At 42.8% G+C, this 27769-nt stretch overlaps 1 protein-coding gene across 5 annotated transcripts in view; it reads right to left on the reverse strand.

The window, feature by feature from the left end:
• asap1 (ArfGAP with SH3 domain, ankyrin repeat and PH domain 1) overlaps window positions 1-27769 on the reverse strand; it is a 74425-nt gene that overhangs the window by 4434 nt on the left and 42222 nt on the right. Inside the window, exons 7-24 of one of the 5 annotated variants that reach the window (XM_023950199.1) lie at window positions 26671-26756; window positions 24930-25005; window positions 22065-22151; window positions 21663-21671; window positions 21353-21453; window positions 21204-21273; window positions 17877-17964; window positions 17735-17783; window positions 16359-16525; window positions 11107-11240; window positions 10940-11031; window positions 10673-10859; window positions 6808-6893; window positions 6309-6424; window positions 6165-6232; window positions 5672-5779; window positions 3658-3886; window positions 724-885 (exon numbers count right to left, since the gene is read on the reverse strand). In XM_023950199.1, coding sequence (XP_023805967.1) covers window positions 724-885; window positions 3658-3886; window positions 5672-5779; window positions 6165-6232; window positions 6309-6424; window positions 6808-6893; window positions 10673-10859; window positions 10940-11031; window positions 11107-11240; window positions 16359-16525; window positions 17735-17783; window positions 17877-17964; window positions 21204-21273; window positions 21353-21453; window positions 21663-21671; window positions 22065-22151; window positions 24930-25005; window positions 26671-26756 — 1915 coding nt within the window. Of the gene's footprint in view, window positions 1-723; window positions 886-1274; window positions 1344-3657; window positions 3887-5671; window positions 5780-6164; window positions 6233-6308; window positions 6425-6807; window positions 6894-10672; window positions 10860-10939; window positions 11032-11106; window positions 11241-16358; window positions 16526-17734; window positions 17784-17876; window positions 17965-21203; window positions 21274-21352; window positions 21454-21662; window positions 21672-22064; window positions 22152-24929; window positions 25006-26670; window positions 26757-27769 lie in introns of all 5 variants that reach the window. The other 4 variants (XM_023950201.1, XM_023950200.1, XM_023950202.1 and 1 more) reach the window with 4 other exon arrangements.

Consider the following 27769-nt stretch of genomic DNA (forward strand, 5'->3'; position numbering starts at 1 on the left):
TCATCTCCTTGTGAAGCTAAATTGAGTCGTTTTCCACTTTGGAATGAACAAATCTTAAATCTTATATTGTCTAAGTTTCAGATAATTGTTCATTTTATTTACATCAAAGATACAGAATTCACTTTGATCGATTTTTTGGCATCAACTTGTCTATATAATTGGCATTAAGATGACATAGTGACACCCATAGGACGAAATTCTTTAATATGGCTCCTACACTACATTATGGAGCCTGTAAAGGGACATTGAAGTGAAAATTTTAGCGTTAAGTTTAGCGTTATCGCGATATCAAGCTGTACTATACAAATATCGCAGAAGTCTGCGAAATTAAGATAAATATAAACCTTAAATGTGCTAAAACTATCTTATAGCAGCTTAAAGTATTTAATGTATCACATAAATCCCTTTATGCATTTGATAAATCGGATGGAGCCCTTTGATGTTAGACGCCCGCCTCCAATCTAGACGAGGGTCATTTGGAGTGTAATTTGTTATGTTGACTTTGATTAAAAAGAAACTGTTGCAGTGAAATGGAAGTGATGCATTTAGATTTTTTTCTATTTGTTTATCTATCGCAAGTTATATCGTCATCGGAATATTGACCACCTATATCGCACGTTTTCCTCATATCGTGCAGCCCTAGAAAATGCTAACAAGTTTTTGGTCTAATTTTATGAAGACTTTACTTCCTGGGGCTGCTGCTCATGTGTGCTTGCGGCTCACCCCCGGATAAGCCCCCTTTACTGTGTGGACTGTGACAGAGAGGGCCGGGTGGGTCAGACAGGGTGCGTTTGTGTCCGGGAGGAGGGGGCGGAGGTCTCTTCTTGGACAGGGTGGAGCTGCCTCCTGTCGTGAGTGTGGAGAGAGGGCCGGATGGGGGAGGAGCTGGAGGAGCGACACATAGGACAGGTGAGGCGGTGAGGTCCAAAACAAACGGAGAAAGTTTCACGTCCAGAGCAGGTAAAGGGGGGAGTGCCGAGGAAGAGGAGTGACAGACAGCAGGAGCAGGGCTTTGTCCGCTGGACGTCTGCCGACGACTTTTGTCATTTATGAAAGATAAGGTGAAAGCAGCTAGCAGAGAGCTCAGCCAGAGAGGTATCAGCTGTGGCTAAGAGTTTACAGCTCAAAGATGGCGGGTCGTCAATCTAAATACATTAAAAAACTGAAATCATCTCAGAAAGACAGCTTCAGGTCTCAATAACACCCCGTCCATCTGAGCTGTAAAGAAGGAAACAACCGAGGGGTAAAGGGGAGAACTTAAACAAGATATTCACTGATGTATGGTCGAGTGCCAGCCAGTGTGGCGTAGTGCGAATGAGAGCCAAGGAATGCCAAGTGAGGAGCTGAAAGAATAGAGAAACAAAAAAAGAGAAAGAAAACAGAGCGAGATGAGGAGTGTGGGAGACAATCTACAAGCATGTCAGTCTCAGAAAGAGCTGCTCCCACACACCGGAAAAATAACAAGATGAGATTCTATCAGTGACAAGTGAAGCAAAAGACAAAAAAGAAAAAGAAAAAAAAGGGGAAACGGTGTGAGGCTGGCCCCCGGGGGGGCCGGCTCCTCGGCACTGAGCTGCGCCAATGCAGAGCCGTGAAGAGTTAGCCTGTCATCCGTGTTTTTATCCACTCTTTTACTGCAGTACAGCTTTGCAACTGGAAGTGGCAGGCCTGCAAAGCTTTAGATTTACACACATAGAAGCAAGAATAAACAGCAACAACAACAACTTTTCTCATCAACAAAGGTTACACGTGCAACCCTCTGCTGCAAAGGTTGTCCATCGCCAGCCTTCCTTTCAGAGAGAAAGTAAATGACCGGCCAGACTGCAGGTTGTTACGCTGAAGGTCACAAATTCACATCCGAGCAGCACGATTCGAACAGATAACAGATTACTGGTTATAAGACATGAACAAGCATTAGTAATGCCTTTATAAGCATCTTATTACCACCTGTAGGACAAAACATCTATAAATGTTCTATAAGCATCTAATATGTTTGTAGAAGATCTACAAATGTTATTACATGTCTTAAAAAATGTCCAATGAAGGCTTATAAACACATTACTAACAGTTGTTAATGTTTTATTAAGACTTTACAAGTAATAAACTTATTTTTAAGCATTATGGTGACACCTATAAGGGATTAAAATCATTTATACTGTCCTATAAATGTTTTATAAATGTTTAAAAACATATTATAAATTCCACATAAAGACTTTAAAAATGCTAATAAATCTCTTTATAAGCATCTTATTACCACCTATAATAAGACCTAAATAATAATTAATGTCTTAATCAATTTCCAATAAAGGTCTACAAACACATTACTAATAAATGTTTATGTCGTATAACTAGATTATTAAGGGATCTTATTATAAAGCGTTGCCACTACACCCAGCATAGTTTCCTTTAAATAAATGTTCATATTTCTGTGCATCTATAACAGAACTCAATCTGTCTGTTTACAACCTCAAAGCTTTCTGAAAATGCAGAAAACGAGGACACCTGTCAGAGCACGGGCACGGACAAATCTGTGCTGGATCTGCCCGAGTGCTTTTTATTTGTGATAGGTCGGAAAACTGCTAAGGTAACTGGGAACTGTGTTTTCTGCGATCGTCTCGGGTGATGGAGGAGTGTTGTCTTTAACCTGAACTGCAGAGTCAGCGCCCTCACTGTGTTCTCTGCGTCCACGCTAATAAAGGCGTATGACCGAATCACAACTGCCCCCTCCGCCCTGCAGCCGTGTTTTCTTTAGTTTGCTATGTAAGCTAGACTGCATTCCGCCGCTGCTGCTAGTGGTAATGGAAGCCGGAGTAAAGTCATTAGAAATCTCTCCTGAAATAATCAAACATGCGCTGCGGTTACATGTGCAGAGTATCAGAATTGAACTGCAAAATAATGGCATCCGATTACAATAAAACGTTTACGTACGCCACACTTTCGGTCGGCATAAATCATCGTGACATGCGCAGAACTCTCTAAAATACCGGAAACGTCCGTAAAATACAATTAATATGAATAAAGTTTAGCTTAAATTACAAAAGGAGTTTATTCAAATATACCTCTGGTATGTCAGAAGACTCATAACCTCTGTTTTAACAGTAAAATGTGTCCAACACAAGAGGCTTTCAGCTCTCATCTGTTTGCTCAGCTGTGGGACAGGACAACTTTAAAAAAAATTAAAAAAAGATTTATTATTGTTATGATTATTATTAAGTGGCTGTTCTCCTATAATTATTTTAATTCTGTGCGGCCGGCCGGTCCTGTTAGCCTCCTCTGGAGCGCCACACCGTCTATGCCTGACTTAAAAGCCAGCGCCATAGTAACCCACAATCGGAATGAACTGTTTACATGCACCACGATCGGATCAACCATCGGCATAACCCCCCTCCTCAATCGGAAGGAAATTCTGATCCGAATGAGTCTGATCGGGGCAGAATATTCCAGACGGCGTGTTTAGATGACGCATTTTTATTCCCATCAGGCGTTTACTCCGATTACTTTTGTCCATGTAACCGCAGCTACTAACAGACGTACTGGTTTCCAGGTGTTCTCCTAACACAAGAGCTTCTCTTTTGCATCTCCCTGTCATCAGCACGTTTGGATCCACCAGACAGTTACTTAAACCGCAGCCGCCCGCTCCTGCACAGCGTGTCTGACCTTTGCCCTGGTTCCTGGGAGGCAGTGGCGGCCCGTCCGCCACGGGGGAGGAGCTGAGGTCGGTGGAGGCGCTGTACATCTGGTTGGTGAAGGCGCTGTAGGACAGGCGCTGCTGCTTGTCCCTCTGGCTGATGAAGCCCGGCAGGGAGAGCTTGTCGTGGGGGGAGAGGCTGGAGGAGTGGCAGAAGCTCTGAGGCCTCGGGGAGCGGTCCTTCTTGATGGGACTGGGCTGGAGGGGACATGAGAGTGATAAGTTGACTCAAAACTAGAACTCTATGAAAAAAGTCCACTTTTATCAACGTGTCGAGTCCAGAGGATGTTTTTTCTGGATCACACCGGCCTCCTCACCAAATTTTACCTCATTGAGGACAAACTCCTTTTGGTATCTACAGAGGACATTTGGGACTTTTCTATTATATCAAATGGGAAGGGGTGGGGCTCTGGGAATTGAAGTTTTTGCTACATTTGTTTTTTCAGAAAGACAACAGATTCTGTGCACAACAGAAAAAAGTTTAGGCTTCTGTTTTGCTAGTTTCCGCTAACATGCCACCGCTCAGGTCTTTACAGAGACAATGGCATCAAGACTCCAAGACTCCATTTTTAAGTTAAGCCTTAAAAAAAAAAAAAAAAAGGAAATCATTTGTATCAGTTCAGATTATATTTAGGAGATTTTAACTAATAATATTCTAAAAAACAAAGTTATCATGAACCCCTTTACGCAGATTGATGCAAAAACGTACTTTAATTTAGCATCTATCTTAAAACCAAAAAGTTAAAATAATTTTTTTTCATAATTGGAAATAAATTCATGTATCAAAGATTTAATATTGTATCAAACAGTTTAGTTTGAAGTTGATTAGGAGATGAAAATGAGCAGAATGCCATGTTGTTTACTTTGATATGAACCCAAATAACAAAATTAAATGTGCTTTTTCTTCCTTTCAACAAATCCCTCTGGAACTACTTAACATTGTATATATATGTTCTATATATCTTAATGATGCATCTATACATAACTAAAAGCACATCACGAACATCTGCCTATCTAAGTTCTCTATCTATGTTTGTTTATCGCTCTGCACCTAAAATCATGTTAAAGTATGTCTTCAATATTCTTCATCTGCAGTTGAGATGGTTAAGCCTTTAGGACATTTAAAAGGAATCTGAAATAAAAGCATAATTGATGCTTTGGTGAAGGAAAATATCATTTTGAATTGCTAGATGAGCTGTGGAATCGGTCATACATATAAAGAAATTTAATTTAAATTTAAACTGTAGCAGACTTAAACTTCTTTCAGAAATCTGATCAGAATAAATCTGTTTTTTTTATACTAAGTTGGTCTATTTGAATTAAATTTAATGATTAACAGCAAGACGAAGTCCTTCACTTTATCAGCTTTTGATTACATTTTTACAAAAATAGGAATTTTCCTTTCAATTAATTGTCACAAAGAGCTCCAATTTTTAGAATGACAGCTCATAAATACTGATTTTGTTTATGAATACACATAAACAAAACATGAATGAAAGACTTTTTTTTTTTTTACAGAAGAAGTGATGATGAGACATTCGTAAAACTGATAACTGCTTTCTGATGACGTATAAAGGCGCTTTCCTCAAAGATCTATCATCTAAAGCGCTCCAGCTTAATTCCTGCAGGACTAGAATAAGCGCCTTCGCTCTAGGAGGCGGGGCTTTCAGAGAACCGCTGATGAGATAGACAAAAGAGCTGCCTCTGTGCCGCTACTTTATACTTTCAAAGTGCTGTATTACTTAAACTAAGTATGGAAATACTTTTACTTTTCTGAAGTCGGAAGGTTTGTTCTTCCTCTGCTTTGAGTGCTTTCTTAAGCAGCCACATCCATTTCATCACATGCAGTGGTAAAGACCTTAAAAACCCAGATTGCATTATACTGTTGTGTGTTAACAGTGTAAGACTGATGCAACGCACAGCTACTGCAGGTTGTGTACCCAACAGCAACAGTCCAACCACAGCTCAGAGTGAGGTTCGCACCTTATCGTCAAGGTCATCGTCGCTCTCGTCCATCTCCTCCAGCCTGAGGCTCCACTCGTACTCCACGTGGATGTGAGGGTTGAACTTCCCCTCTGCAGCCTGCATAAGCTGTCACATGGAAACAAACACGTCAGCACCTCTGCCTGTTTACCGCGTCTAAATCCAAACGTGCAAACACGGAAAACAGCACGGTTTATCAATAACTGTCTAAATGTCAGCTACTGCTTTTATTTCCCTTTAGTTTGCCTGTTTGTTCATGTCTGCATTAATACCAAACATGTGAGTAATCACTTCCACTCTGCCCTCCTCGTCCCCCTGAGGCAGACCCTTCATTGCCATCTAGTGGTCAAAAGACATTCAATAAATGTCTCTTTCAATAAGATTTAAGCTCCATAACCTACAGCTGAATTAACGCTCAATTATTTTGTGTTGTGATTGTTTGGGTCGCTTTGATGTTCCCTTTGGCGGCCGCGGCCAAGCCGCCTGTACTTACTGCCTCCTCGCACTGACTGTTCCTCAGTCGCCTGGCAACATCCAGAGCCGTCTCCCCGTTCTGATTGGCTGGAAGGTGAGGAATCAACAGTTAGCGAGTGACGCGGCACTCAGACAGCTGGGACGGGGAGGACGTGTCACTCACTGATGTCGGAGGCCGGCTTGCCCCTCAGCAGTAACTTGAGGCACTCTGGCTTTTCATACATGCAGCAGTAATGCAGGGCGGTGTTCCCGTACTCCGTCTGTTTATCCAGGTTACCGCTGCAGTGACAAAAAAAATAAGAAATAAGGCCAAACGCTCACTGTAGAAACACAGTCACACAATTCTCTCATTGATCAGAAGCATGAAAACGCAAATTGAACGTGAAAAACAAGCTGCATGTCTGATAATATTCCAAAAAACAGCAGAAAAATGTGCTTTCATTCATGAGGATCCTGCTTCTTCTGGGGCAGATGGAACAGCGGTGGGTAAACAATAGGGGAAAAAAAAGAATAAATCTAAGCAAATGCTTGACCCATTTCTGTTTGCCTTGTGGGAACGTGAACTCGGCTTTCCACACGAAGCCCGACCCCATCTTGCCTTTATACCCCCCCCCCACACACCAATTCTGATGGCTTCTGAAGCCCCAGCGGAGCGCCGGTACCTGTTCTGCACCAGGAAGTCCACCAGGTGCAGCGAGGTGTGATCCGCCGTCCGTACGGAGTAGTGGAGCGCAGTCTCCCCGGCTTCCTGCAGGGGGCCACCAAACACAGCACAGGGATGGTGAGGCGGCGGGCAGCATCCATTCTGTTTTCTGTTGTGTGCGCATGTGTGTGTGTGTGTTTGTGTTTGTGTGTGGGTCTTTCAGCATTTTAACAGGGAACATTCAACAAAATGGCTCCTAAAAATCATACTTCTGATGCACAAAACCGGTCGTTTATGGATTAATGGTCTACAAATATTTTAATCTGGATCCCAATTTATGAAAACCAAATGGAATTGATTGAAGCTTATATTTAAAACAAAATCAATGGATAATTAGATTTATTAAACATTCCAGTAAATATTCTCCACAGGCTTCCCTTAGTCATGCTGTGAATGTTGTATTGAGTTTCACTTTGCTGCAGCTGGGATGCTCTGACAGCAGAAGATCAGATATCGGTGAGTCAGACAGCAGCAGCAGCAGCAGCAGCTCCCCCTGTCACCAAACAATATCCCGGTTTATCCTTTTATTCTGCCGCAGCGCCGTGCGCTTCCTTTTTCATCCCAGGACTTCCATGTTGGAGTTACAAAACCCTGACCCATTTACGTCAGACTAAGTCTGATCTCAGACTAAGGCTGTTTACGCCGCAGCGTCTTCACCCTCCACTGCCTGATATTTAACTTTCGTTTACGCCTAAAGCGGCGCCACAAAAGGAGCAGAGACAAAGAGGGGCGGCGGAGGGGGAGCAGCGCTCCAAAGTAAGAGCAGACACACGAACTGAGTCGTCACAGATGTCGGCGTCCCTGTAAATGCGGGCCGACGATGCTCCGCTCCGTGGCCGAGGTTTTCCGCCTGCCACCACCTGCGGGTGAATTTTCTCGGATGACTCAGAGTTTACCCAACGGCTACGCCCGTTTCTGTCCAGAAACCGGTGGAAATGTGTCGAGTGGGAGAGGCTTGTTGCACATGGAGTGTCAGGATGTGCATGTGGTCTTTAAGAGGCAAATTGTCATGGAAACCAGATTCCAGGCATATTTTCACACTTCCTCCGAGTGATTTCAAGACAGTTTCTTCAGAAATCTTTGGGGGAATCCTTTAAAAGAAAAAGAAGGAAATGCTCCAAACAAGGCTGGTGTTATTTAAAACTCACTCAGTCAGTGGAAAATCAAAGCATAGATTGAGCTCTGTGCTTTTAGAAAAGCTTCTGTCGTTGTGTAATAATGAGTCCTAACTGACAAAAATAAAATAAATGTCTCTTATTGTATTTTTCCTGCTTTTAACACTTCCTTTAAAGTGTTAGGTCTTCAGGAACTGAAGCAAATGTAATTTCACATGACATAGATAACATGTACATAAAAACTTGGGATGTCCCAATCAAAATTTTTTGTCTTTGATCCGATTCGATTTTGATCTGAACCGATGAAAAAAAATGTTAAAAATGTTATAAACTGATCCAGGTTGGTCCTTATTTTTATTCTATACACCTTCTTTTGTTATTTAATACATAAACAGAAAGTGTGTGAAGTAGCTTTTAGTAAAAACGGTGCAACAATTATCTAGAAAATGCAAACTATAAACCAGTAAATAGGTGATGGTCATGTGAGAAAGTTTGTACTATAAGTCTTTTTGATTCTTTATGATGATAGATGAAAAATAGAAGTGATTTTCTTTTTGCTGCAGAACACTATGGTGATAATTAGTCATGTGAGAAAGTTTGGTGACTGAAGCTTTAGGATCCTCAGAACATTTTTGTGATTCATGTCTTCATTAAAAATTAAACGCATAAACCATCTGCCATCATCCCTGTTGTCGCATGAATGTAGCTCTTATCAATTTAATAGTATTGGTTGTTTTTGAGACATTTTGGAAATATGATCGACAGATTTTATCCTTCTTGATAAAAAAGGAACCAAAATGCGATCTTTTTTTCTGTAGAGGTGCCTTTTGTTTAAATCAATGCGAAAAAGCAAAAATCTTTTTTTGTGCACATCTTGCTAACTTTCCGGAGCTGCTTTTCTTAGCCTCCTGCTCAAACTGCTGCACTTTACGGCCATAAAATGTCCTGATCCCTTTCTGACATTTATTTGAAATAACAAGATTGACGTGTGATCAAAATAATGACATAAAAATAAATATGCTGATAAGAAGACAACATCCAATGTCGATCAAGTCAGAAACTACGTGATCGAATCGTGACATCCCAAATAAAAACCCTTAAAGAGATTTATGCATTTCACATCAGATGACAGTGCCATTGTGGGCTGTGTATCAGGGGGGGATGAGCAGGAGTACAGGGGGGTCATCACTGACTTTGTTAGCTGGTGTGAAGTTAACCACCTGCTGCTTAACACCAGCAAGACAAAGGAGCTGATCCTGGACTTCAGGAGGTCCTCACCATCACAGTCACCGGTGAACATCCAGGGTTCAGACATTGAGGTCGTGGACACATTTAAATATCTGGGTGTTCACCTGAACAACAGACTGGACTGGTCCAACAACACGGATGCTCTGTACAGGAGGGGCCAGAGTCGCCTTCACCTGCTGAGGAGACTGAGGTCCTTTGGCGTGTGCAGACAGCTGCTGAGGACCTTTTACGACACTGTGGTGGCCTCAGTGGTCCTTTATGGAATTGTGTGCTGGGCGGGGGGCAGTGCAGGCAGAGACTTGAAGAGGCTTAACAAACTGGTTAGGAGGGCCGGCTCTGTCCTGGGCTGCACACTTGAGTCCATTGAGGAGGTGGCGGACAGGAGGATGTTAGCTAAGCTGACATCCATCATGGATACCCCCTCCCACCCCCTGCACAAAACTGTAGAGGCGCTGACCAGCTCCTTCAGCACAAGACTATTGCACCCTCAGTGTAAGAAGGAGCGCTACCGCAGGTCATTCCTCCCCACAGCCATCAGACTGTACAACACCATGTCAAAGTGACACTCCACGGTCCCAGGGGTGTTTTTCTGTTTAGTCATTGATTCATTTATTTTTGTTGTAGTTGTTGTTTTTCAATTTTAAATTGTTTTTTGTTCCTGAACAGTTGTGTGTTTTTGTGAACTTCATTAGTTATTTCTGTATTTTGAAAAAATTTGTAATGTTTTTTTTACAGTTTACATGTTTTGCAGACCGCATGTTTTTTACACTTTTGCAGCTGTATTTATTTAATATTTATTTCTTTATTTAATAAGAATCTCATTTTTGATAATAATTTTTCATAATAATTTTAGTAATATTTTTAATTATCTAATATAAATGTAATTTGTGATGTCCTTTATTGATGTTATATTATATAAATTATTTCTGAATGTCGTGTTGCTGCCACAGATAAATGAAATTTCCCCATTGTGGGATTAATAAAGTCATCTATCTATCTATCTATCTATTTAAGATATGTCAACAACCCAGACTGTTACGATCATTTTAGCTGACTTAGGTTTTTGTTAAATAAAAAATAAACCTATGAGACAAATATCTGTTTATGAATCATTATATAGATGGACTGAGTGTTGTGTGTGTGCTTTAAACATAAGTGCAAACTTGATTAGGAGCCATTATAATGTCAAGAAGATAGCATCTTTTTTCTTCTATTTATTTTCTAACCAATTTATGAATAATAAATTAAACAGATTTGACATACTTGTTTGTTTTTTTCTCTTGTTTCTATTGCAGAAATTGCTTGAAATAAACAAATCAATCAAATTGCTGTCAGTTTTAGATCAGTTCATTTGTAGAGCAGCATTTTTAAAATGTGAAGCAATAGACTCAAGTGAAAATCCCCTCCGCCCCTTTCTGCGATAAGGTCAAGTCTTGGCGTGAAACGCGCTTTCTGACTCACCGGTCCGGTCTCCGGGAGGGGCTCCATAAGCTCCACCCCCTCTGCATAGACCTGAATCAGAGCCAGCAGGTCTCGAGACTGGACCGCCTCAAACAGCTCGATCATCTTGGCCGACGCGGACGTGCAGGTCTTCCTGGCATACTTGTGGTCCACGTACTTGGTGGTGATGAACTCCTTCCTCACCGTCCTGCAGGAGAGAAGCGTTTTGTTTTTCTTTTCTAACGTTCGTTGGCATCAGACGGTAACGGTGAAACTCAGAGTACTAACATGTCACTGGAGGGGGTGGGCTTCGGTGAAGGAGAGGGGAGGTTTCCCTCCATGATCTCGTTGAAGCTACTGTTCCCAACGTTCTTAGCCAGCTGGAGGACAAACAGGAGATGGAAATAACTCTCCTGTTCCGCCCTTTCGTTGGTTTGGTCTGTCGTGCAACTCACCAAGAGTTCTGAGGTCCCTAACTTGTCGAGCTCCATGGACTGGATTCGGGAAATGTGCACCCCCATCTCCCTGTGGATGCCCGAGCACTCGATGCAGGTGAGGATGCCCAGGTTGGTGGAGAGCCACTTAGGATCTGCAAATACAACAAGAAATTCCTTTTTGGTTGAGTCATTTCCAGATCACAACGTCCTCTTAGGATTTAAAAATAAGTAAAAAAATATTTTGAAACAAGCGACAGAATTGGCCAATAGGGTAAGAACGCTTATTGTTAAGTTTTCTTAAACTAACCTTGTTTGAAAAACTTTCTTAATATGATTATGTTTCTTGTAAGACAAAAAAAGAAACATTTTCTTGAAACTACAGGGGTTGCAAGCCAGTTGCCTCTGTGCCGGTCCCAAGCCCGGATAAATAGAGAGGGTTGCGTCAGGAAGGGCATCCGGCGTAAAAATTGCCAAAATAACCATGCGAATCATCCACACCACTTTAGACATACCGGATCGGTCGAGGCCCGGGTTAACAACGACCGCCACCGATGCTGTTAACCTACAGGGTGTCGGTGGAAATTTGACTACTGTTGGTCGAAGAAAGAGAGGAGGCAGAAGGGTCCGTGGCCAGAGAGAGAAGGGAAAAGGCAGGAACATAGGTTTGAGAATAGGGACTCTTAACGTTGGCACAATGACAGGGAAAGGCAGAGAGCTGGCAGACATGATGGAGAGAAGGAAGGTAGATGTACTGTGTGTGCAGGAGACAAGGTGGAAGGGCAGCAAGGCACGTAGTATTGGAGGAGGATACAAACTGTTCTATCATGGTGTTGATAGGAAGAGAAACGGGGTAGGTGTGATTCTGAAGGGGGAGTTTGTAAACAGTGTTCTAGAGGTGAAAAGAGTCTCAGACAGGATGATGAGCCTAAAGTTAGAAATTGAAGGGGTGATGGTGAATGTAGTCAGTGGGTATGCGCCACAGGTTGGCTGTGAGTTAGAAGTGAAGGAGAGATTCTGGAGTGAGTTGGATGAGGTCATAGAGGGTATCCCCAGAGGAGAGAGAGTTGTTATTGGAGCAGACTTTAATGGGCATGTTGGTGAGGGCAACAGAGGTGATGAGGAGGTGATGGGCAGGTTTGGTGTGAAGGAAAGGAATCTGGAGGGACAGATGGTGGTGGACTTTGCGAAGAGGATGGAAATGGCTGTAGTCAACACTTACTTCCAGAAGAGAGAGGAACATAGAGTGACATACAGAAGTGGAGGTAGGAGTACTCAGGTGGACTACATCCTATGTAGACGAGGTCATTTGAGAGAGGTTAATGACTGCAAGGTGGTGGTAGGAGAGAGTGTAGCCAGACAGCACCGCATGGTGGTGTGTAAGATGACTCTGGAGGTCAGGAAGAAGAAGAGAGGGAAAACAGAAAAGAAGACCAAGTGGTGGAAGCTACAGAATGAAGAAACTTGTGAGGAATTTAGGCAGAAGTTGAGACAGGTCCTGGGTGGTCAGGATGAGCTTCCAGATGACTGGGAAACTACAGCAGAGATTATCAGGGAAACAGGTAGGAAGGTGCTAGGTGTGTCATCTGGAAAGAGGAAAGACGGTAAAGAGACTTGGTGGTGGAATGAGGAAGTACAGGAATGCGTCCAGAGGAAGAGGTTGGCTAAAAGGAAGTGGGATGTAGAAAGGACTGAGGAAGGTAGACAGGAGTACAAGGAAGCGCAGCGTAGAGTGAAGAGAGAGGTGGCAAAGGCCAAACAGAAAGCTTACGATGAGCTTTATGACAGGTTAGACACAAAGGAAGGAGAGAAGGACTTGTACAGGCTAGCCAGACAGAGAGACAGAGATGGGAAGGACGTGCAACAGATAAGGGTGATTAAGGACAGAGATGGAAAGGTGCTAACAACCCAGGAGAGTGTACAGAAAAGATGGAAGGAGTATTTTGAGGAGCTGATGAACGTGGAAAATGACAGGGAAAGAAGGGAGGAAGATGTGGTTGTTGTGGAGCAGGAAGTAGCAGAGATTGGAAAGGATGAGGTTAGGAAGGCTCTGAAAAGGATGAAGAGCGGAAAGGCCGTTGGTCCTGATGACGTACCTGTGGAGGTATGGAAGTGCTTAGGAGAGACAGCAGTGGAATTTCTAACGAGTTTTTTCAATAGGATTCTAGAGAGTGAGAAGATGCCTGAGGAATGGAGGAGAAGCGTTCTGGTTCCGATCTTTAAGAACAAGGGTGACACGCAGAACTGCAGCAACTATAGAGGAATAAAGTTGATGAGCCACACAATGAAGCTGTGGGAAAGAGTAGTGGAAGCCAGGCTTAGGGAAGAGGTGGAGATTTGTGAGCAGCAGTATGGTTTCATGCCCCGTAAGAGCACCACTGATGCCATTTTTGCTTTGAGAATGTTGATGGAAAAGTACAGAGAAGGTCAGAAGGAGCTGCATTGTGTGTTCGTAGATTTAGAGAAGGCGTATGACAGGGTGCCGAGGGAGGAGCTGTGGTACTGTATGAGGTCGTCTGGAGTGGCAGAGAAGTATGTCAGAGTAGTTCAGGACATGTATGAGAGAAGTATGACGGTGGTGAGATGTGCTGTAGGTCAGACAGAGGAGTTCAAGGTGGAAGTGGGACTACACCAAGGATCAGCTTTGAGTCCTTTTTTGTTTGCTATGCTGATGGACAGGCTGACAGACGAGGTAAGACAGGAATCTCCCTGGACAATGATGTTTGCGGATGACATCGTAATTTGCAGTGAGAGTAGAGAGCAGGTGGAGGAACAGCTAGAGAGGTGGAGGTTTGCTCTGGAAAGAAGAGGCATGAAGGTCAGTCGTAGTAAGACAGAATACATGTGTCTGAACGAGAGGGATCAAGGTAGAAGCGTTAGGTTACAGGGGGCTGAGGTGAAGAAGGTGCAGGAGTTTAAGTACTTGGGGTCAACAGTTCAGTGTGATGGGGAGTGTGGAAAAGAGGTGAAGAGGCGAGTGCAGGCAGGTTGGAGCGGGTGGAGGAAAGTGTCAGGAGTGTTGTGTGACAGAAGAGTGTCAGCAAGACTCAAAGGAAAGGTGTACAAGACAGTGGTGAGACCAGCTCTGCTCTATGGGTTAGAGACGGTAGCAGTGAGACAGAGACAAGAGGCTGAGATGGAGGTAGCGGAGATGAAGATGTTGAGGTTCTCCTTAGGAGTGACCAGGTTAGACAGGATAAGGAACGAGTACATCAGAGGGACGGCTCATGTTGCCTGTGTTAGCGACAAAGTCAGAGAAGCCAGACTGAGATGGTTTGGACATGTTCAGAGGAGGGATAGTGGATATATTGGTAGAAGGATGTTGGAGATGGAGCTGCCTGGCAGGAGGGCAAGAGGACGGCCAAAGAGGAGATACATGGATGTCTTGACAGAGGACATGAAGTTGGCTAATGTTAGGGTAGAAGATGTTCATGATAGAGTGAGGTGGAAAAGGATGATTCGCTGTGGCGACCCCTGATGGGAAAAGCCGAAAGAGAAAGAAGAGAGTCTTTTTACTTTCGTAGGAGTTCATTTTTGTCCCAAATGCAGCCGATACACATCCAAGAAAATCCCAAGGTACTGAAGAACCGTCCTTTGAACTAGATAGAACTAGGATTAAATGCCTCAAGTCTTAGTCACTTTTAGGGGTGAAAACCGGCCGTCTGTGGGTGAAAAATGGCCAAATTTGTATGGGGTAAAAAATATCAAGGTCCTAAACCGCTCTGTAAGCCTGTAGTTATAATAAAAGTTGAGCTTTTAAATGAACTTTTCTTCAAATCAACCTAATTCTTTTGACTCTTCATTTTCTGTCAAATATTTTTGCAGCCGGATTAAACCTGGACTTTATATAGGACCAATTAAAATGGGATGTAGATCTTCCTTGAAACATCAAAGAGGCTAACAATCGGATGCTAACTTTAGCCATGACAGATAAATAAAGCAAAATAATATAATACTGTCATAAAACTACTATTTTATAAATACAATATAAATGTAAATCCACTCTGTCCACAACTTTCAAATCAGTGTTGGTGTAACATTAGAGAGTCAATCATGCACAGCAGCTTGGTACATTGGAACAACTATCGCAATAAATCCCTATTTTGAGGAAAACCTCCTAGTTTTTGTTTGTTAATAGCAGATTTCTTTTTCTTTTAATTCAAAGATTCTTCCTCCATGGCTCCTTTCTCCCCAAAGAAACTTTCCAAAGACATTTGGTTTTTTTAATTGTTGGCTCGGGATTTTAATTTAGCGGTCGGAGCAGCCGCTTTAAGAAGGAAGCACACGTGATTTAGACACTCGGGTACCCAAGATGTGGTGGACAGATTATGGTAGTTTTCCAAAATACAACTTCCTCCCCAACAGAAATAATCTATGTTACCCTATTTGCACATAAACTCCCTTCAGAACTGTCAGAATGTCGGTGCTTTTCACGCAGAACTCGCCGCCAAGCAAAGAGCAACAAGAATCATGACGTGAAAAATCAGTGAGTGAAATGAACGCAGTCTAAACCCAGGAGTCAACCTGCCGTAACAGTTTCACTTAAACACACGTTTGGGCCGTCTGGAGCCAAAAGGGGGTTAATGGAAAACACAGGAGGTCAAGCCCCGCATGGACCAGATGGGAACAGGTCAGGAAGAGCTTGTTAAGCACGGCGAGGGAATGTCGGCTGGCCTTCATGTCTGCAGAGACGGGAGCAGGGGTGACCTTTCTAAAAGCACGACGTTCAAATGATGTGATGAGCAAAGGGAACCGCAAGCACCGCAAGAATAAACACCAACGTGACCAGTTACCCCCTCAGGGGTAACAGAGAGTTGTGACTTATGTAAGAAAAAGGATGAAGCCTAAAACCATTGTTTCCTCCCCTTTAGAGCATCAAAATGAGTCGGTGGTAAGTTGGACAGCGGTGTGTGTTTGTTCAGACTGAGCAGTGTGTGAGTGTGTGTGTGTGTGTGTGTCAGAGGGCCTGAATGTCCACAGCCCTCCTGGGTGCTGACTCCTCGCTTCCTAATCTGGGGGAGGATCAGGACGGAGTTTGGTCTTGAATGCTAACAGTACCGACACACATTCACACTCTATCACGGGGTGGGGGGGGCTTTGAAGTGTCAGTTACAGTCTGAGCGGGGGACGGTGAGTTCAGGGCAGCCGGGACGCTGTAAACAAACCCGGACTTGGAGAGGAAGTTTCCTCCGCAGTCAAGTCCCAGAGCGCAGAGGTAAAAGTCGACTAAGCACACGAGCACCGCGGCTCTGCGGACTGCGGCAAAAACACACCTGCAGCTCCGCAGTCGCAGCACACCTCGTTGCCTGGCATGCGCAGCACTTCTTCAATGATGGCTTTAGTCAAGTCCTCTAATCCGTCCTCGCCGCCGCTGCTCTGCTCGCCACGAAACGCCATGTTTAGCGCCTCCTCCTTACTGTTGGTCAGCACTGAGATCCAACTGCAAAAAAGAACCCCTTTTAGGACAAAACATCAATTTCACGCCAAATTAAACAACATCTCAATTCTACACACCCTAAACCTTTCTATTTATTATGTTAATCGCTGCTTTAGGGGTTTTCCTTGTACCTGTAAGTTTATTTCCCCTGACAAGGTCAAACACAGACTTTGGATGATGGGAAACACTGAAGTCATGTTAGACATGCCCCCTTGCAGTTCTCCACGCAGCACAATCTGCTGCAATCTGCCCCGTCATCACCCTCTAACACGTACGTGCAGAAGCTTCTCTGAGGCGCGTCAGCACCTCCTCCAACTCTAGCGTCCTCTATGCCAGCCGAGCAGACGCAGCACATAAACGCATGTTTCTGCGCGTGTGAAGTTCAGGATGAATCAGGTGTAGAACAAAAAAACGCCAAAGTGATTTAGTTTACTAATAGTATGTGATAATCTGCTTTAGTAGGGGAGGGGGCTGAAAAGATGGATTGAAGAAAAATTTTGAGACATGCTAAAGCAGCACTAAAGGACAAAACAAAAAAACAGGAACTTAGTTCAGTCCTTAAAGACCCACGCCAATAAAAATCCTGCTTTGTCCTTGTAGCATTTTTCTGATGATGGAAGACAACACCGGATTTTTGATTTTGGCTAAAAACGGCACAATCATAATAAAAAGGCCACTAAGAATGTTTTAAAAAAAAGATGATTGGAGTTATCAGGTTTAAATGAACCCAGTCATTATTAGCGACCGACATCTAAGGTTAAGAACGCCTGTTAGACGCGGCGTTTATTTGAGGTCGGCGTCCATCAGACACCGGGGCCACTATTGGTAGATATACAGTAGTTTGCTCGTTTTGCTCTGAAACACAGCTGACAAACCCCACAATGGAATTAATTTAGATTCAGGTTTTTGATTAAATACTTTGCAGATTCGAAACCTATTTTGTTGTGAAAATTTCGTTTGTCCCAACTACTGAACTTAACAGATGTGCCACGTTCAACACTGACTGTTAATAATAATTAGTTTTGAATCCAGCTCCACTACTTTCTTATTTTTAACGATCAGTTTTCCGCTTTTGTAATTCGGAGGCATCCCATGATCACATCTGTGCAGAAAATCTTCCATGTGAGCTGGACTCTCATCGCTTGATGGTTTTCCTCAAGGAGGCGGGACAGGAGAATGAGAATCCTCTGGTCTTTAATGAATTGAACTCACATGACAAACTCCTGTTCATCTTCAGCCTGGAAGTGATATGTCCGATTATCTGTTGAGAAGAAAACAAGTAAATCCTTTGTTTTACATTCTATGACAGTAAAATCGGCACCCTGTTCAGGACAACATATGTAAACAAACTTACGGGAGATGAGATCGAAACATTTCCTGTCCTCAGTGCTTGGCTTCACCTGGCAGGTGAGCAGGTTGAGTTTGACGGGCTGCCTGTTGGACTGAAGGCAAACAGGCGTTAGACTCAATTTACAAGAAATTTGTCTTCAAAAAAATCACCTTCAAAGGTTTTTAGGAAATACGGGACAGAACTAAACAATTTATAAAACTAAAAATGAATGCTTTCGGTCTCTATGCATTTGCTTATAGGTGTTTATATGTTTGTTGTATCTGTGAATGTTGGTTTGGGTTTGAGGCTGTGTGATTGCGTATTTGTTTGTGTGTTTGTATGTGTTTGTTTTTGTACTTTTTCATATCTGATTCATTATGTTTGCTTGTATTTGTGTGCCCGTTTGATTGTTTGTTGTGTTTGGGTGATGGATGGAAGGATGGATGGATGGATGGATGGATGGATGGATGGATGGATGGATGGATGGATGGATGGCTGGATGGATGGATGGATGGATGGATGGATGGATGGATGGATGGATGGATGGATGGATGGATGGATGGATGGATGGATGGATGGATGGATGGATGGATGGATGGAAGAACAGATAAATGGATGGACGAATGGTTGGATGGCTAGCATCATGAAAAGGGTTCTTGTCTTTTGCTAGTGTAAACAGTTACGTGGTGGTTGGTCTTGGAGCATAAATCTTTGGCTCATAAATAATGACACAGCATGCTATAGAGTGAGGAAGACCCTACAGGATTGTTGTCGTGTTTATCTGTGTGTGAACCCCACAGAACAAATGTACATGAAGAGAGTAGGGAATGGTTTCAGCCTCGTTGGAGTTTCGCAGTCTGTCTGACAGCAGGTCAGGTGCCGTAACATCATTACCTCCTGAGCTGTGGCTGCAGCTGCTGTAAAGCAGCAGAGGTGCAAACACATCATGTAAAAGACAGGAAGTGATGGCAACACGTCCTCTACGCGCTTCACATGGATGCCCGCCGTGACCCCGCTGAAGAGTCTCTGTTCTCTACAGCTGCAAAAAGGCATCCGTCTCCAAAACACACTTTTATTTATTTCTGATCTATCTCGACCATCACATCTGTGTTGGAGGTCACAGTCAAGAATCTGTGCCGTCTTTTTTTTTTCTCATATCAAATCGTAAATTCCTTAAAAATTCAAAAGCTTTGTTTGTCGTCTTTGGGCATTTTTTCCAGTGACTTCATGAGATTTTAGATCAAGTGGCGGCTTGCTGACATACCAAAAAAAAAAAACAAACTTCAAACTTCAAACAGCCACCATAGGAAATCTGTTCAGGGCATCTAAGATAAAACAACCTATTTTGACGGATAAAATCCAGACGTTTCTGTCAGGAGAGTTAGAAGAGGATCCATTCCAATAACAAACACAACCTGAGAACGTTCGCTTACAGAAAACTATTGAAGGATACTTCAGCAAACTAAGCAACTAAACCACCACTTAGATACTAAGCGGATCTCCCGGCCCCCCCATTAAGCAAATGGACTATGCTTTGGTCTGTAATGATGGATCCAGTTGGCACATGCTCACTGAGCCCTGCATCCAGGCAGAGGCACGCAATAATGAAAGGCTAACGCGCCGAGACGAGCCCCGGAGTCCGGGCTGGCCTGCTGGCAAGGCGCCACGCCAGCTAAAGTCACCTGAAGTTCAGCCGGTACCAAACACGGCAGGAAAAAGTGATCCCATTCATTCCCCAAGTTTTCCCTGGAACTCTAAAGCAAAAGCCCACAAAATGGTTGTAAAACAAACATTTGTTTTAAAATGAACACATAGCCCAATAAAAGAGCAAATGTGGAGCGTAAAAAAACGCAGAGCTGGACCTCCCTGCTGTGTTCCAGCTGGCTAAAAAAAAAAAGCTCTTTCAGCAAAATCAACCCTAAACGCTCATGTAAAGGGAGAACAAACATTTTACCAAGTCATCCAAGAAAACAACTTACAGATGATTGAAGAATACAAACAAATACTTTAACTTTCTGTTAATTTGCTTGTTTTAAGCTCAAAGCTTAAGGTCAGACAATAATTTCACGGACTGTCAGAGGCTGAAGAGGGGGGGTCCGGTTTTTTTAAAACCTCCACTTTTCTTTACTTTTTGAGGGTAAAGTTGATCTTCACCCTCTGTAAAATATATGGAGACGGTTTAACCTGGGTACAAGATTTCATGTAGAAACCATTAAAACAAGATTTTCCCTAAATCCATGACTGTTAAAGTGGACGCTGAAAAAAATCAGCTGTCGACTTCATTCTACTTTTGAGGTGCAACAGATAAGAACAAAAGGTCACTTAAACTATTACAGATGAATCCAGCCTTTAGTAGCAGGATGCTGGGTTTTTAATGTTAGATTGAGAATTTGTGTTGTTTGTTCATCAGCAGCCAAAATAAGAAAATAGAAACAAAAAGAAAACTCCAGAAGCCAAATTTGATTTAGCGGGTTTTAATCCCTATTCTTAACCCAGTTTAAACCCCATGCATGTTGCTAATACGTAATTATATACCTAATTATACGTAACTTAATTTAGCCTCATGTTGAAAGAAAAAAGCACTGAAGAATATTTTTTATATATTATGATTTTTTTACATAATTATCATGAAGTTTGATGTATATTAATTGTCAACTGCATTTACTAATGTGAATAAAATGACGTTTTTTTCCTTCATTTCTAGTGTTAGAGGGGTCTTCCTGGCAACGCTGTGGGGTATTTCTCTGACAATGTCTCTCTTATAATCAGGAGTCAATTATCTGTGATCTAATTACAGATAATGGAGGGATAATTATTTCACGGAAGCACGTCGGATAACTTCATCCGATCTCTTTCATCTGTGTTTAACAAAGTGGCAGAAAATGTGATTTGCATAAATCCTTCCAAAAAATCCTCGTTCGATCTGAACCTTTCCTGGTTATTAGGTCGCCAAATTGGATTTGCCGCTGGAGCTAAACCCTTGTCCGTCCGGTTGCTCTCTTTGCGTTGAAGCTGTGTGGGAGGATGGGATTCGGCGGCGGCGGCGCGCTCGGTGACGGGGATTTTGAGCGCAGCGCCGCACTGCAGGGCAGATGCACTGAGCGGACAAACCGTGTGATGCTGAAGACGAAGGCTCGCACGCCGTGTGAGATGAGTCAGCGGGCTGCAAGGGGAGGGGTGCTGGCAGGGAGGGGGAGCTGTTGCCATGACAACCCATCTATGTCAATTCTGCTCAGCCAGGCTTCCAGATTGGAAAAAAAAAAACCTGACACACAAACTCTCCGGGTGATGTTCACCCTTTGATTGGCTCTTCGGGGTGAGTGCGGACATGTGGTCGTGTGGTGCGCTCACCGTGGCGTGGGAGATGGTGAGGATGCCCCCCTTCACAGAGCACTGCCTCCTCTGCCACACCTTCCTCAGCCTGAGGAAGAAGGGGTTCGTTATGTTTTGCCGTTTAAACTTCAATGCGACCCGTCCTGCAGCGTTCGGCGGCGGCTCACCCGTCACTCTTCTTCATCAGGTAGCCTTTCTTCTCGCAGCCAAACTCCTTGTTTCCCTGCAGCTGGTGCATGCTGTAGCCCCCCTGCTTACTCTGCGAGTCCTGCACAGACGCACGCGTTCTTTAGGGACAGGTTCTGGTCGAAGAAGCTACTTTTGCAAACACATGCAACAGGCACAAACACAGAAAACGCACTATGCACACACACCGGGGGCCTTTACAAGAAAATAACCTAGGGGGAATGCTCTGCAGCACCCCCACAAAGAACTCTACAGTCAACAACTGCATGCTCAACATGCACCAGCACTTACTCTTCTAGACTTGATTCCAGACAAGCAGAAGGAAGGCAGAAGGGGGAGATAAGGGGAAAAGGTGTGAAACATCTGACCCAGGCGAGTGACGAGTGCTACCTGACTGTGTTTAAGTGTCTAAAAGCGGTATCTACGGGTGCATCCTTGCATGCGGTGGAGTGTGTGACCGATGAGTTTTGGAGGTGTGTGGTTGGGGGCAGTGAGCGGTCAGCAGCTAAGCCTACCCACACTCTGGCTCCCAGCATGCCGCAGCTCTGCTGCTGCTGCAGGAAACAAGCTGCAGCTGGGAGGCCGGAGTGCAAGGAACGGTGCAGTGACAACAGATCCGTTTTGCAGGCGATGCCGTTGCTTCAGGTGGGCTCTGACTTTGTGTTTGAATCTAACGGACTTGGATCAGCGTACCTCCTTCTGGTCCAGCTGGAGGGAGGACTTGATCAAGTCTCGCAGGGCGGTCAGCTGCTTCTTCTCCTCATCCTGAGTTTGTTTGATCTGTGAGGAGCAGAGAAACATTCATGTTTTTTGATATGTACATTATATAACACTCCACCAAAATAAGCCCCTATATGCAGTTTTCTGCAGCTTTTCTAACCAAAAACAAAAGTGTCCTTCTTTATTGGTGCTTTAACACAAATATTATAAAAGGTTTGATGATGAAACTATGCCATTAAGCACAAATTCCCACTATGGTGCGCTGCAAACCCTCGCCAAGTATTTTTTATCTAGTTTAAATATCCTATTGATATGAGACAAAACTAACTTACTAGCAACTTTTCAGTAAAATCTAAAGACTCTATGAGACAATTCCGTCTTAAAAACATATTTTTTTAAGCCATATCTGTACTGAAACAAGTTACTGTTTTACCTCACATGTTCTTAAAATAGAAGTTTGGTTTTATGGTTAGTAGTTAAATACAAATAATTTAGGACAAATAAATCTTCAAATGTGTAACTCTATGACTATTGTTTGAAGAAAAAAGAGGAGTTCGATTCTTTTAGCATTTAAAGCAAGATATACTTTGGGCATATAAATATTAAAACTTTAGAGAAACAAAATGCTTATTTTAAGCCATAATATTTGTGAGCAGAATACCTTAACATGAGTGTCTATAGCTCACGTCAAGATTTAATTTTGTCCTCCTTTCACAACCTTTTTGAAGAAATGCTACCAAGACAAATTTTACTAGATTTTTGAACTTATAACAAGGACATTCAAGATATTTTAGCAGGTTTGAAGTTCTTTTAACTTCTTTGTGATGAAGAAGTTTTTGTCACATTAAAAGCGAGGATTCATAGATAAGGAAATCGTGATTAAATTGAGTCAAAATGCTTTTGCTTCATACTCTTGAAAATAGAAAAACCTGATTTTAAGACTCAAAGAAAGTCAAATAGCAGTAGTTTTTGGTTAAGGGTGTTATTGTGAAGTTCATCAAACATTCATAAGTTTTATCATATGTTTGTTCTAAGAATGAGTGCTCGTTTTAGAATTTATGAGGAGCTATTAGGATTAAGATCGTATTACCACTTTGTAAAGATTTTGTTCTAAAATAGTTTATTACGACTGTAATCAATATGGACTTAAATGAATTACATAAAAACTCAAAAATACAAAGCTTGGAACTATTAAAAAGTTCCTAATATTGGGCTATAAACCATTCAGCTTCAAGTAATTTTATCTAACAGTCAGCTTTTTTAGCTTATTTTCCCTTTTGTAAGGCTTGTGTGGAACTCCTTATTTCTAGATTGTGATATCTTATTAAATGATTTCTCGTTAAGTAAAAAAACTTACTGCGAGGATACATAATTGTACTACTTTTTAGCGATTATCTTCTTAAGATTAGCGTTCTTTTCCTCATTTTAGGATACCTCTTGGAGTACAATAATGTTTCCTTTAGGCCTCTTCCTAAAAATCAATCCTATTTAACTCTAAATGATCTCAAAGTTACTGATCAGTGAACTAAAGGTGACAGCCTCCAAGTATTACATCCACCTCCATCGATGGACAAAAACAGGACCAACAGCTCAAGACAAACACCAAACATGGTGGTGGTGGGGGCATAATTGGGTTTGTTTCACTGAGTTCATCGTGAAAAAGGATGGACACCAGATATCTCTGGAGTCCATCTGTCAAACAGCTAAAGCTCGGCTCAAACTGGGTCAACGGAACCTCCATGGCAGCAAATCCGCACCAGATTGGGGGAAAAAGGAACAGACTTTTTGCACATTCCCGGTCAAACTGCAGAACCGAAGGAGAACCGAGCGGTTCCTTTGAATTAACAGATGTCTGTAAATGTCAACGGCCTGGAGCTGGTGTACCGCAGGCTTCCTCCACAACTGCAGGTCGATGCTTCTGGAGGGGGTTCCAAAGCAAACTGGAGCATCTGGTGCCCTTTGTTTTCCCACATCACTTCTGCATTTTGTCTGAGCTGCAAACCAAACAATGCTTTTGAAATGTGTTTGTTTTTTTTAACCCGCTGATCCATGAAAGGGAAAAGTTTGTCAGGTTAGGGATCACGGATCCTTCTGGAAGATGGATTAAAACACAAACCCAAGGACAGATTTTCAGCTCCATGCTTCCTTCTCGCTCCTCCACCTCCACCAGCTGCAGTTATGCAACTTCCTCAATGTTTGACAATCAAAATAAAGTAAAGACAGATGTTCACGCAGGTATCTGACTAATTTTCATCACATCTAATTGACCAATGAAACCTGGTGAGTGGCTAAGTTGGATCAGATTGCAATTTTTGAAAGAAAGCAGAGTGGAGATCTTTTGTCTTGCTCATTTTTTCAGGGTTCTCCCTTTTTTTTCATTTCCAGCAGATTTTAGTTCATGTTGGAGCAGATTAGTCAAGTTTTGAAAATCCCACTAAGATTGTTTTCATGGAACTTTAGATAAAGCCGGCTGTGCTTCCTAAAGGTTTGCCCTGAACAGCAGTTACAGCTCACCAGTCTCTTTACTGCTTGTTCAAGTAGAAATCCTTTTGCTTGGTTTTAGAAAACTAATTTACTTTCACTCACATGGAAAAGTGACGCACAGCTGTTCATTCTTTGTGGCTCAAAGTACCAAAAGAGCAAGAAATATGGATTTCATTGTGCACTTGAGGCCCAAAAACTATCCAAAACATGAGAAAAACTCCAGAAAAAGCAGAGAACTTAATGCATTTTTTTTAAACAATGAAAAAGTAGAAATAACAGACTGTTTTTAAAAAATAAAACGTGAAATTCAAACCAAAAAACATTGACTAAATGTGTACAGAAGGGAATATTTACATTGTAGAGATCAGCTGCCAGCTTCTCAATGTACTGCTTCAGCTTATCTGCTGTCTTCAAGCCATCCTGGAAGAAACTGTGAAACAGAAAGAGAGCCATTATTAACAGAGCCCAGCGGTCTGTCGTTTGGGACGCACTGCTTCAGCGCCACGCGGCCTTTCTGAATGTCGGCCAGCGGTTTCAGTTTAACGGACAGCTCTGCAGGTTCCGGCGCCTCCTGGCACCGAAACGGCGTCTGTCCGAGCCCTCAGCAGATATGCAGGGGTGTTCAGCACATCCTGTGATCCATTACAGATCTGTCAGCGGCACACACCTCCATGAAACTGCAGCCGCTCATCGCCACTAATGACCTCCCACTCTCTCCTCCTCCTCCTGCTCCACGCTCTCCTCTTTCTCGACACAAACATCTCCATGTTTCCTGCATCCCACTCTATCCCTGCATTAGGGATTGAAGTGCTGATGTTGCAGATGGTCTAAGCACACCATGGAAGTGTTTTTATTTATTTATTTGTCACGTTTCGACATCTGACACCATCGGTTTTTATTTCTAAAAAAAACTTAAACTGACACTTTAGCTGCAAACATTACAGTGCGACAGACAGACGCCACCTTGGAGGTCTTTAAACCCAAAAAAGGTCGTCGCCAAATTCCCTCACCACTTAGAAAGGGCGTTCGTCATTTTATCGGGGTGTACAATTCTACAATTCCAAAATCTAGGGCTCTGAAAAATTTCCCAGAAGTCTCTACAAAAAACTAGTGTCCATCAAGGCTCACTAGGTTGGTGAATATAGACCACAATGCATTGTATTCAAAAACTTTCCGACTTTTCATCATCAGAACACAGGTTATGTCCGAATTTCATCACTCCTTTCTAACCCAAAAGACTATATAGTGCTTGTTTATCTGTAGTACCCTGGATTTTAACGTCACACCAATTTTTTTCCTAAACAGCAAATATGCCGTCACCCATTTGTTGAAGTGAAAAACGGAATAAGTATGAGCAATCATTAGGTTATGAATTCTTTGTGTTCTGATGATGAAAACTTGGGTGATTGATAAAAAATACATCAAATCATTTTATCAAACACAACGCATTGCGGTCTATATTTGCCAATCTAGTGAGCATTGATGTATATTCGTTTTTTGCAGAGACTTATATGAAATTTTCCAAGGCACTGGATTTTGGAATAGTACATTCGGACACCCCAACAAAACGGCGAATGCCCTCGGTCGTGCACTGTAGTCTTTTAGGGGTTGTAGTGAGGGAATTCAGACAAAAACAAAGTGAACTTAATCATTTTAAGATGAAGAGAGGAAAAGATGAGGTTTTGTCATAAAAAACGCCCAGGATCAAACTGCACATAAACTGTTTCGTCGTCTCCTCAAGCGGCAGGAGGTCCTGCTTGCTCCTCAGCTCTCTAATGCTTCTTATCCATTCACGCTACAGCCTCGCTGTCCGGCGCTCCCAGGTTGAACAGATTAGCGGGGCACCGCAGTGTTTTGCTACAGTGTTATGACAGGACATAGCAACGCTGGGAGAAAACCCGTCATTCTGTCACGGGCCGTAGTTCTGCCGTTACCCACCAAGCCCAGAGCGGTCAGAACCCATCTGTGCACTGCCCCGTGCACATTTACGAGAGATCCGGGGAAACAAAGTGTTGCTATTGCATGCTGGGAAGTGTAGAATGAGAGAAAGAAACGTGCCGCACATTTGGGTTAGGGGGATTATGGCGGTACTTACTTGCACTGTGCGTGGTAATACTTAATCAGGTTCTGCAGGAGGTCCACTCCTTTCTTGGTCTTGATCTCATTTACTTTGATCAGGTACTGCAAAAGGAGAAGAGTGCAGCCATTAAGCTGCTGTTCAGGACTGCTGGGGGTTTAATGAAGGGAAACCAACCAGCAGCGTCACCCACTCAAGAAAAAGCTTCTACTTTTTCACAGAAAGCCAACATTTGCTTTCCTGACGATGACATGTGAGTGAACGTATCATTCATGAGAAGTTTCAACACTGCAGGAGAGAAGTTTTAACATATCCGTGTGACATTTTTCTGATGATGGATGTCAAATATCAATTTCTGAGTATTTCTTTATGATTTTTTCAATACAAACAACAACAAAACCTCTTCTTTTTTTGCTAGTACACAGGTAACAGTTAGGAAAAACCTTTCAGTTTGCTGCATTGACTGCATCTGAGAACTGACCCCTCCCCCCTGGCGTTCCAAACAGGAAGTACCCACTGTCTCCACAAAATCCCGTAGACTTCTATTGAGACATGAACACTTGTTTTTCTGTCATTCTATTGGTTAGAAGAACCGTTCCTGCGCTGATGCTGTTTATTTCAACGTGTTCTTGACAGTCCTCATTGGTTATAAACTGACCAATCAGGTGCCTCAATAAAAGCATGTGGTGCATACTGGCCCTCCACGTCGAACTTTCAAAACATTTGACAGATTTCATGTAGCCTGCTTTTAAGTGGTAAGGGTGTGGACGTCCAACACTCCTGATTACGGAGAATGGTTACCATAGAAACATGGGCTTGCAACCTCCACTTCTTAGAAAATGGCGACTGAATTGACTTCCTTTCTCTTATCCGATTGGCTCATACTAAGCCGGGTGTGATGTATCAAAACAATAAATAAACACTAAATCCTTCACTTTCTCCACGATTTGGTCAACTGGTGCAACATGCGGTTTGGTTTTTGATGCAAAATTGTTATTTGTGAGGTAAAGAAAAATGCTCCAAACTCTCAGCTACAGCAGGGGGAAGGGGGGCGGGGTTGCTTGATGCCAACAGTCCCACCCACAGAGGCAAACTTCTAATGAACTACCACCACTCT

Source organism: Oryzias latipes, chromosome 20 (genome assembly GCF_002234675.1).
Source record: "Oryzias latipes chromosome 20, ASM223467v1".
In the NCBI taxonomy this organism is placed as follows: domain Eukaryota; kingdom Metazoa; phylum Chordata; class Actinopteri; order Beloniformes; family Adrianichthyidae; genus Oryzias; species Oryzias latipes.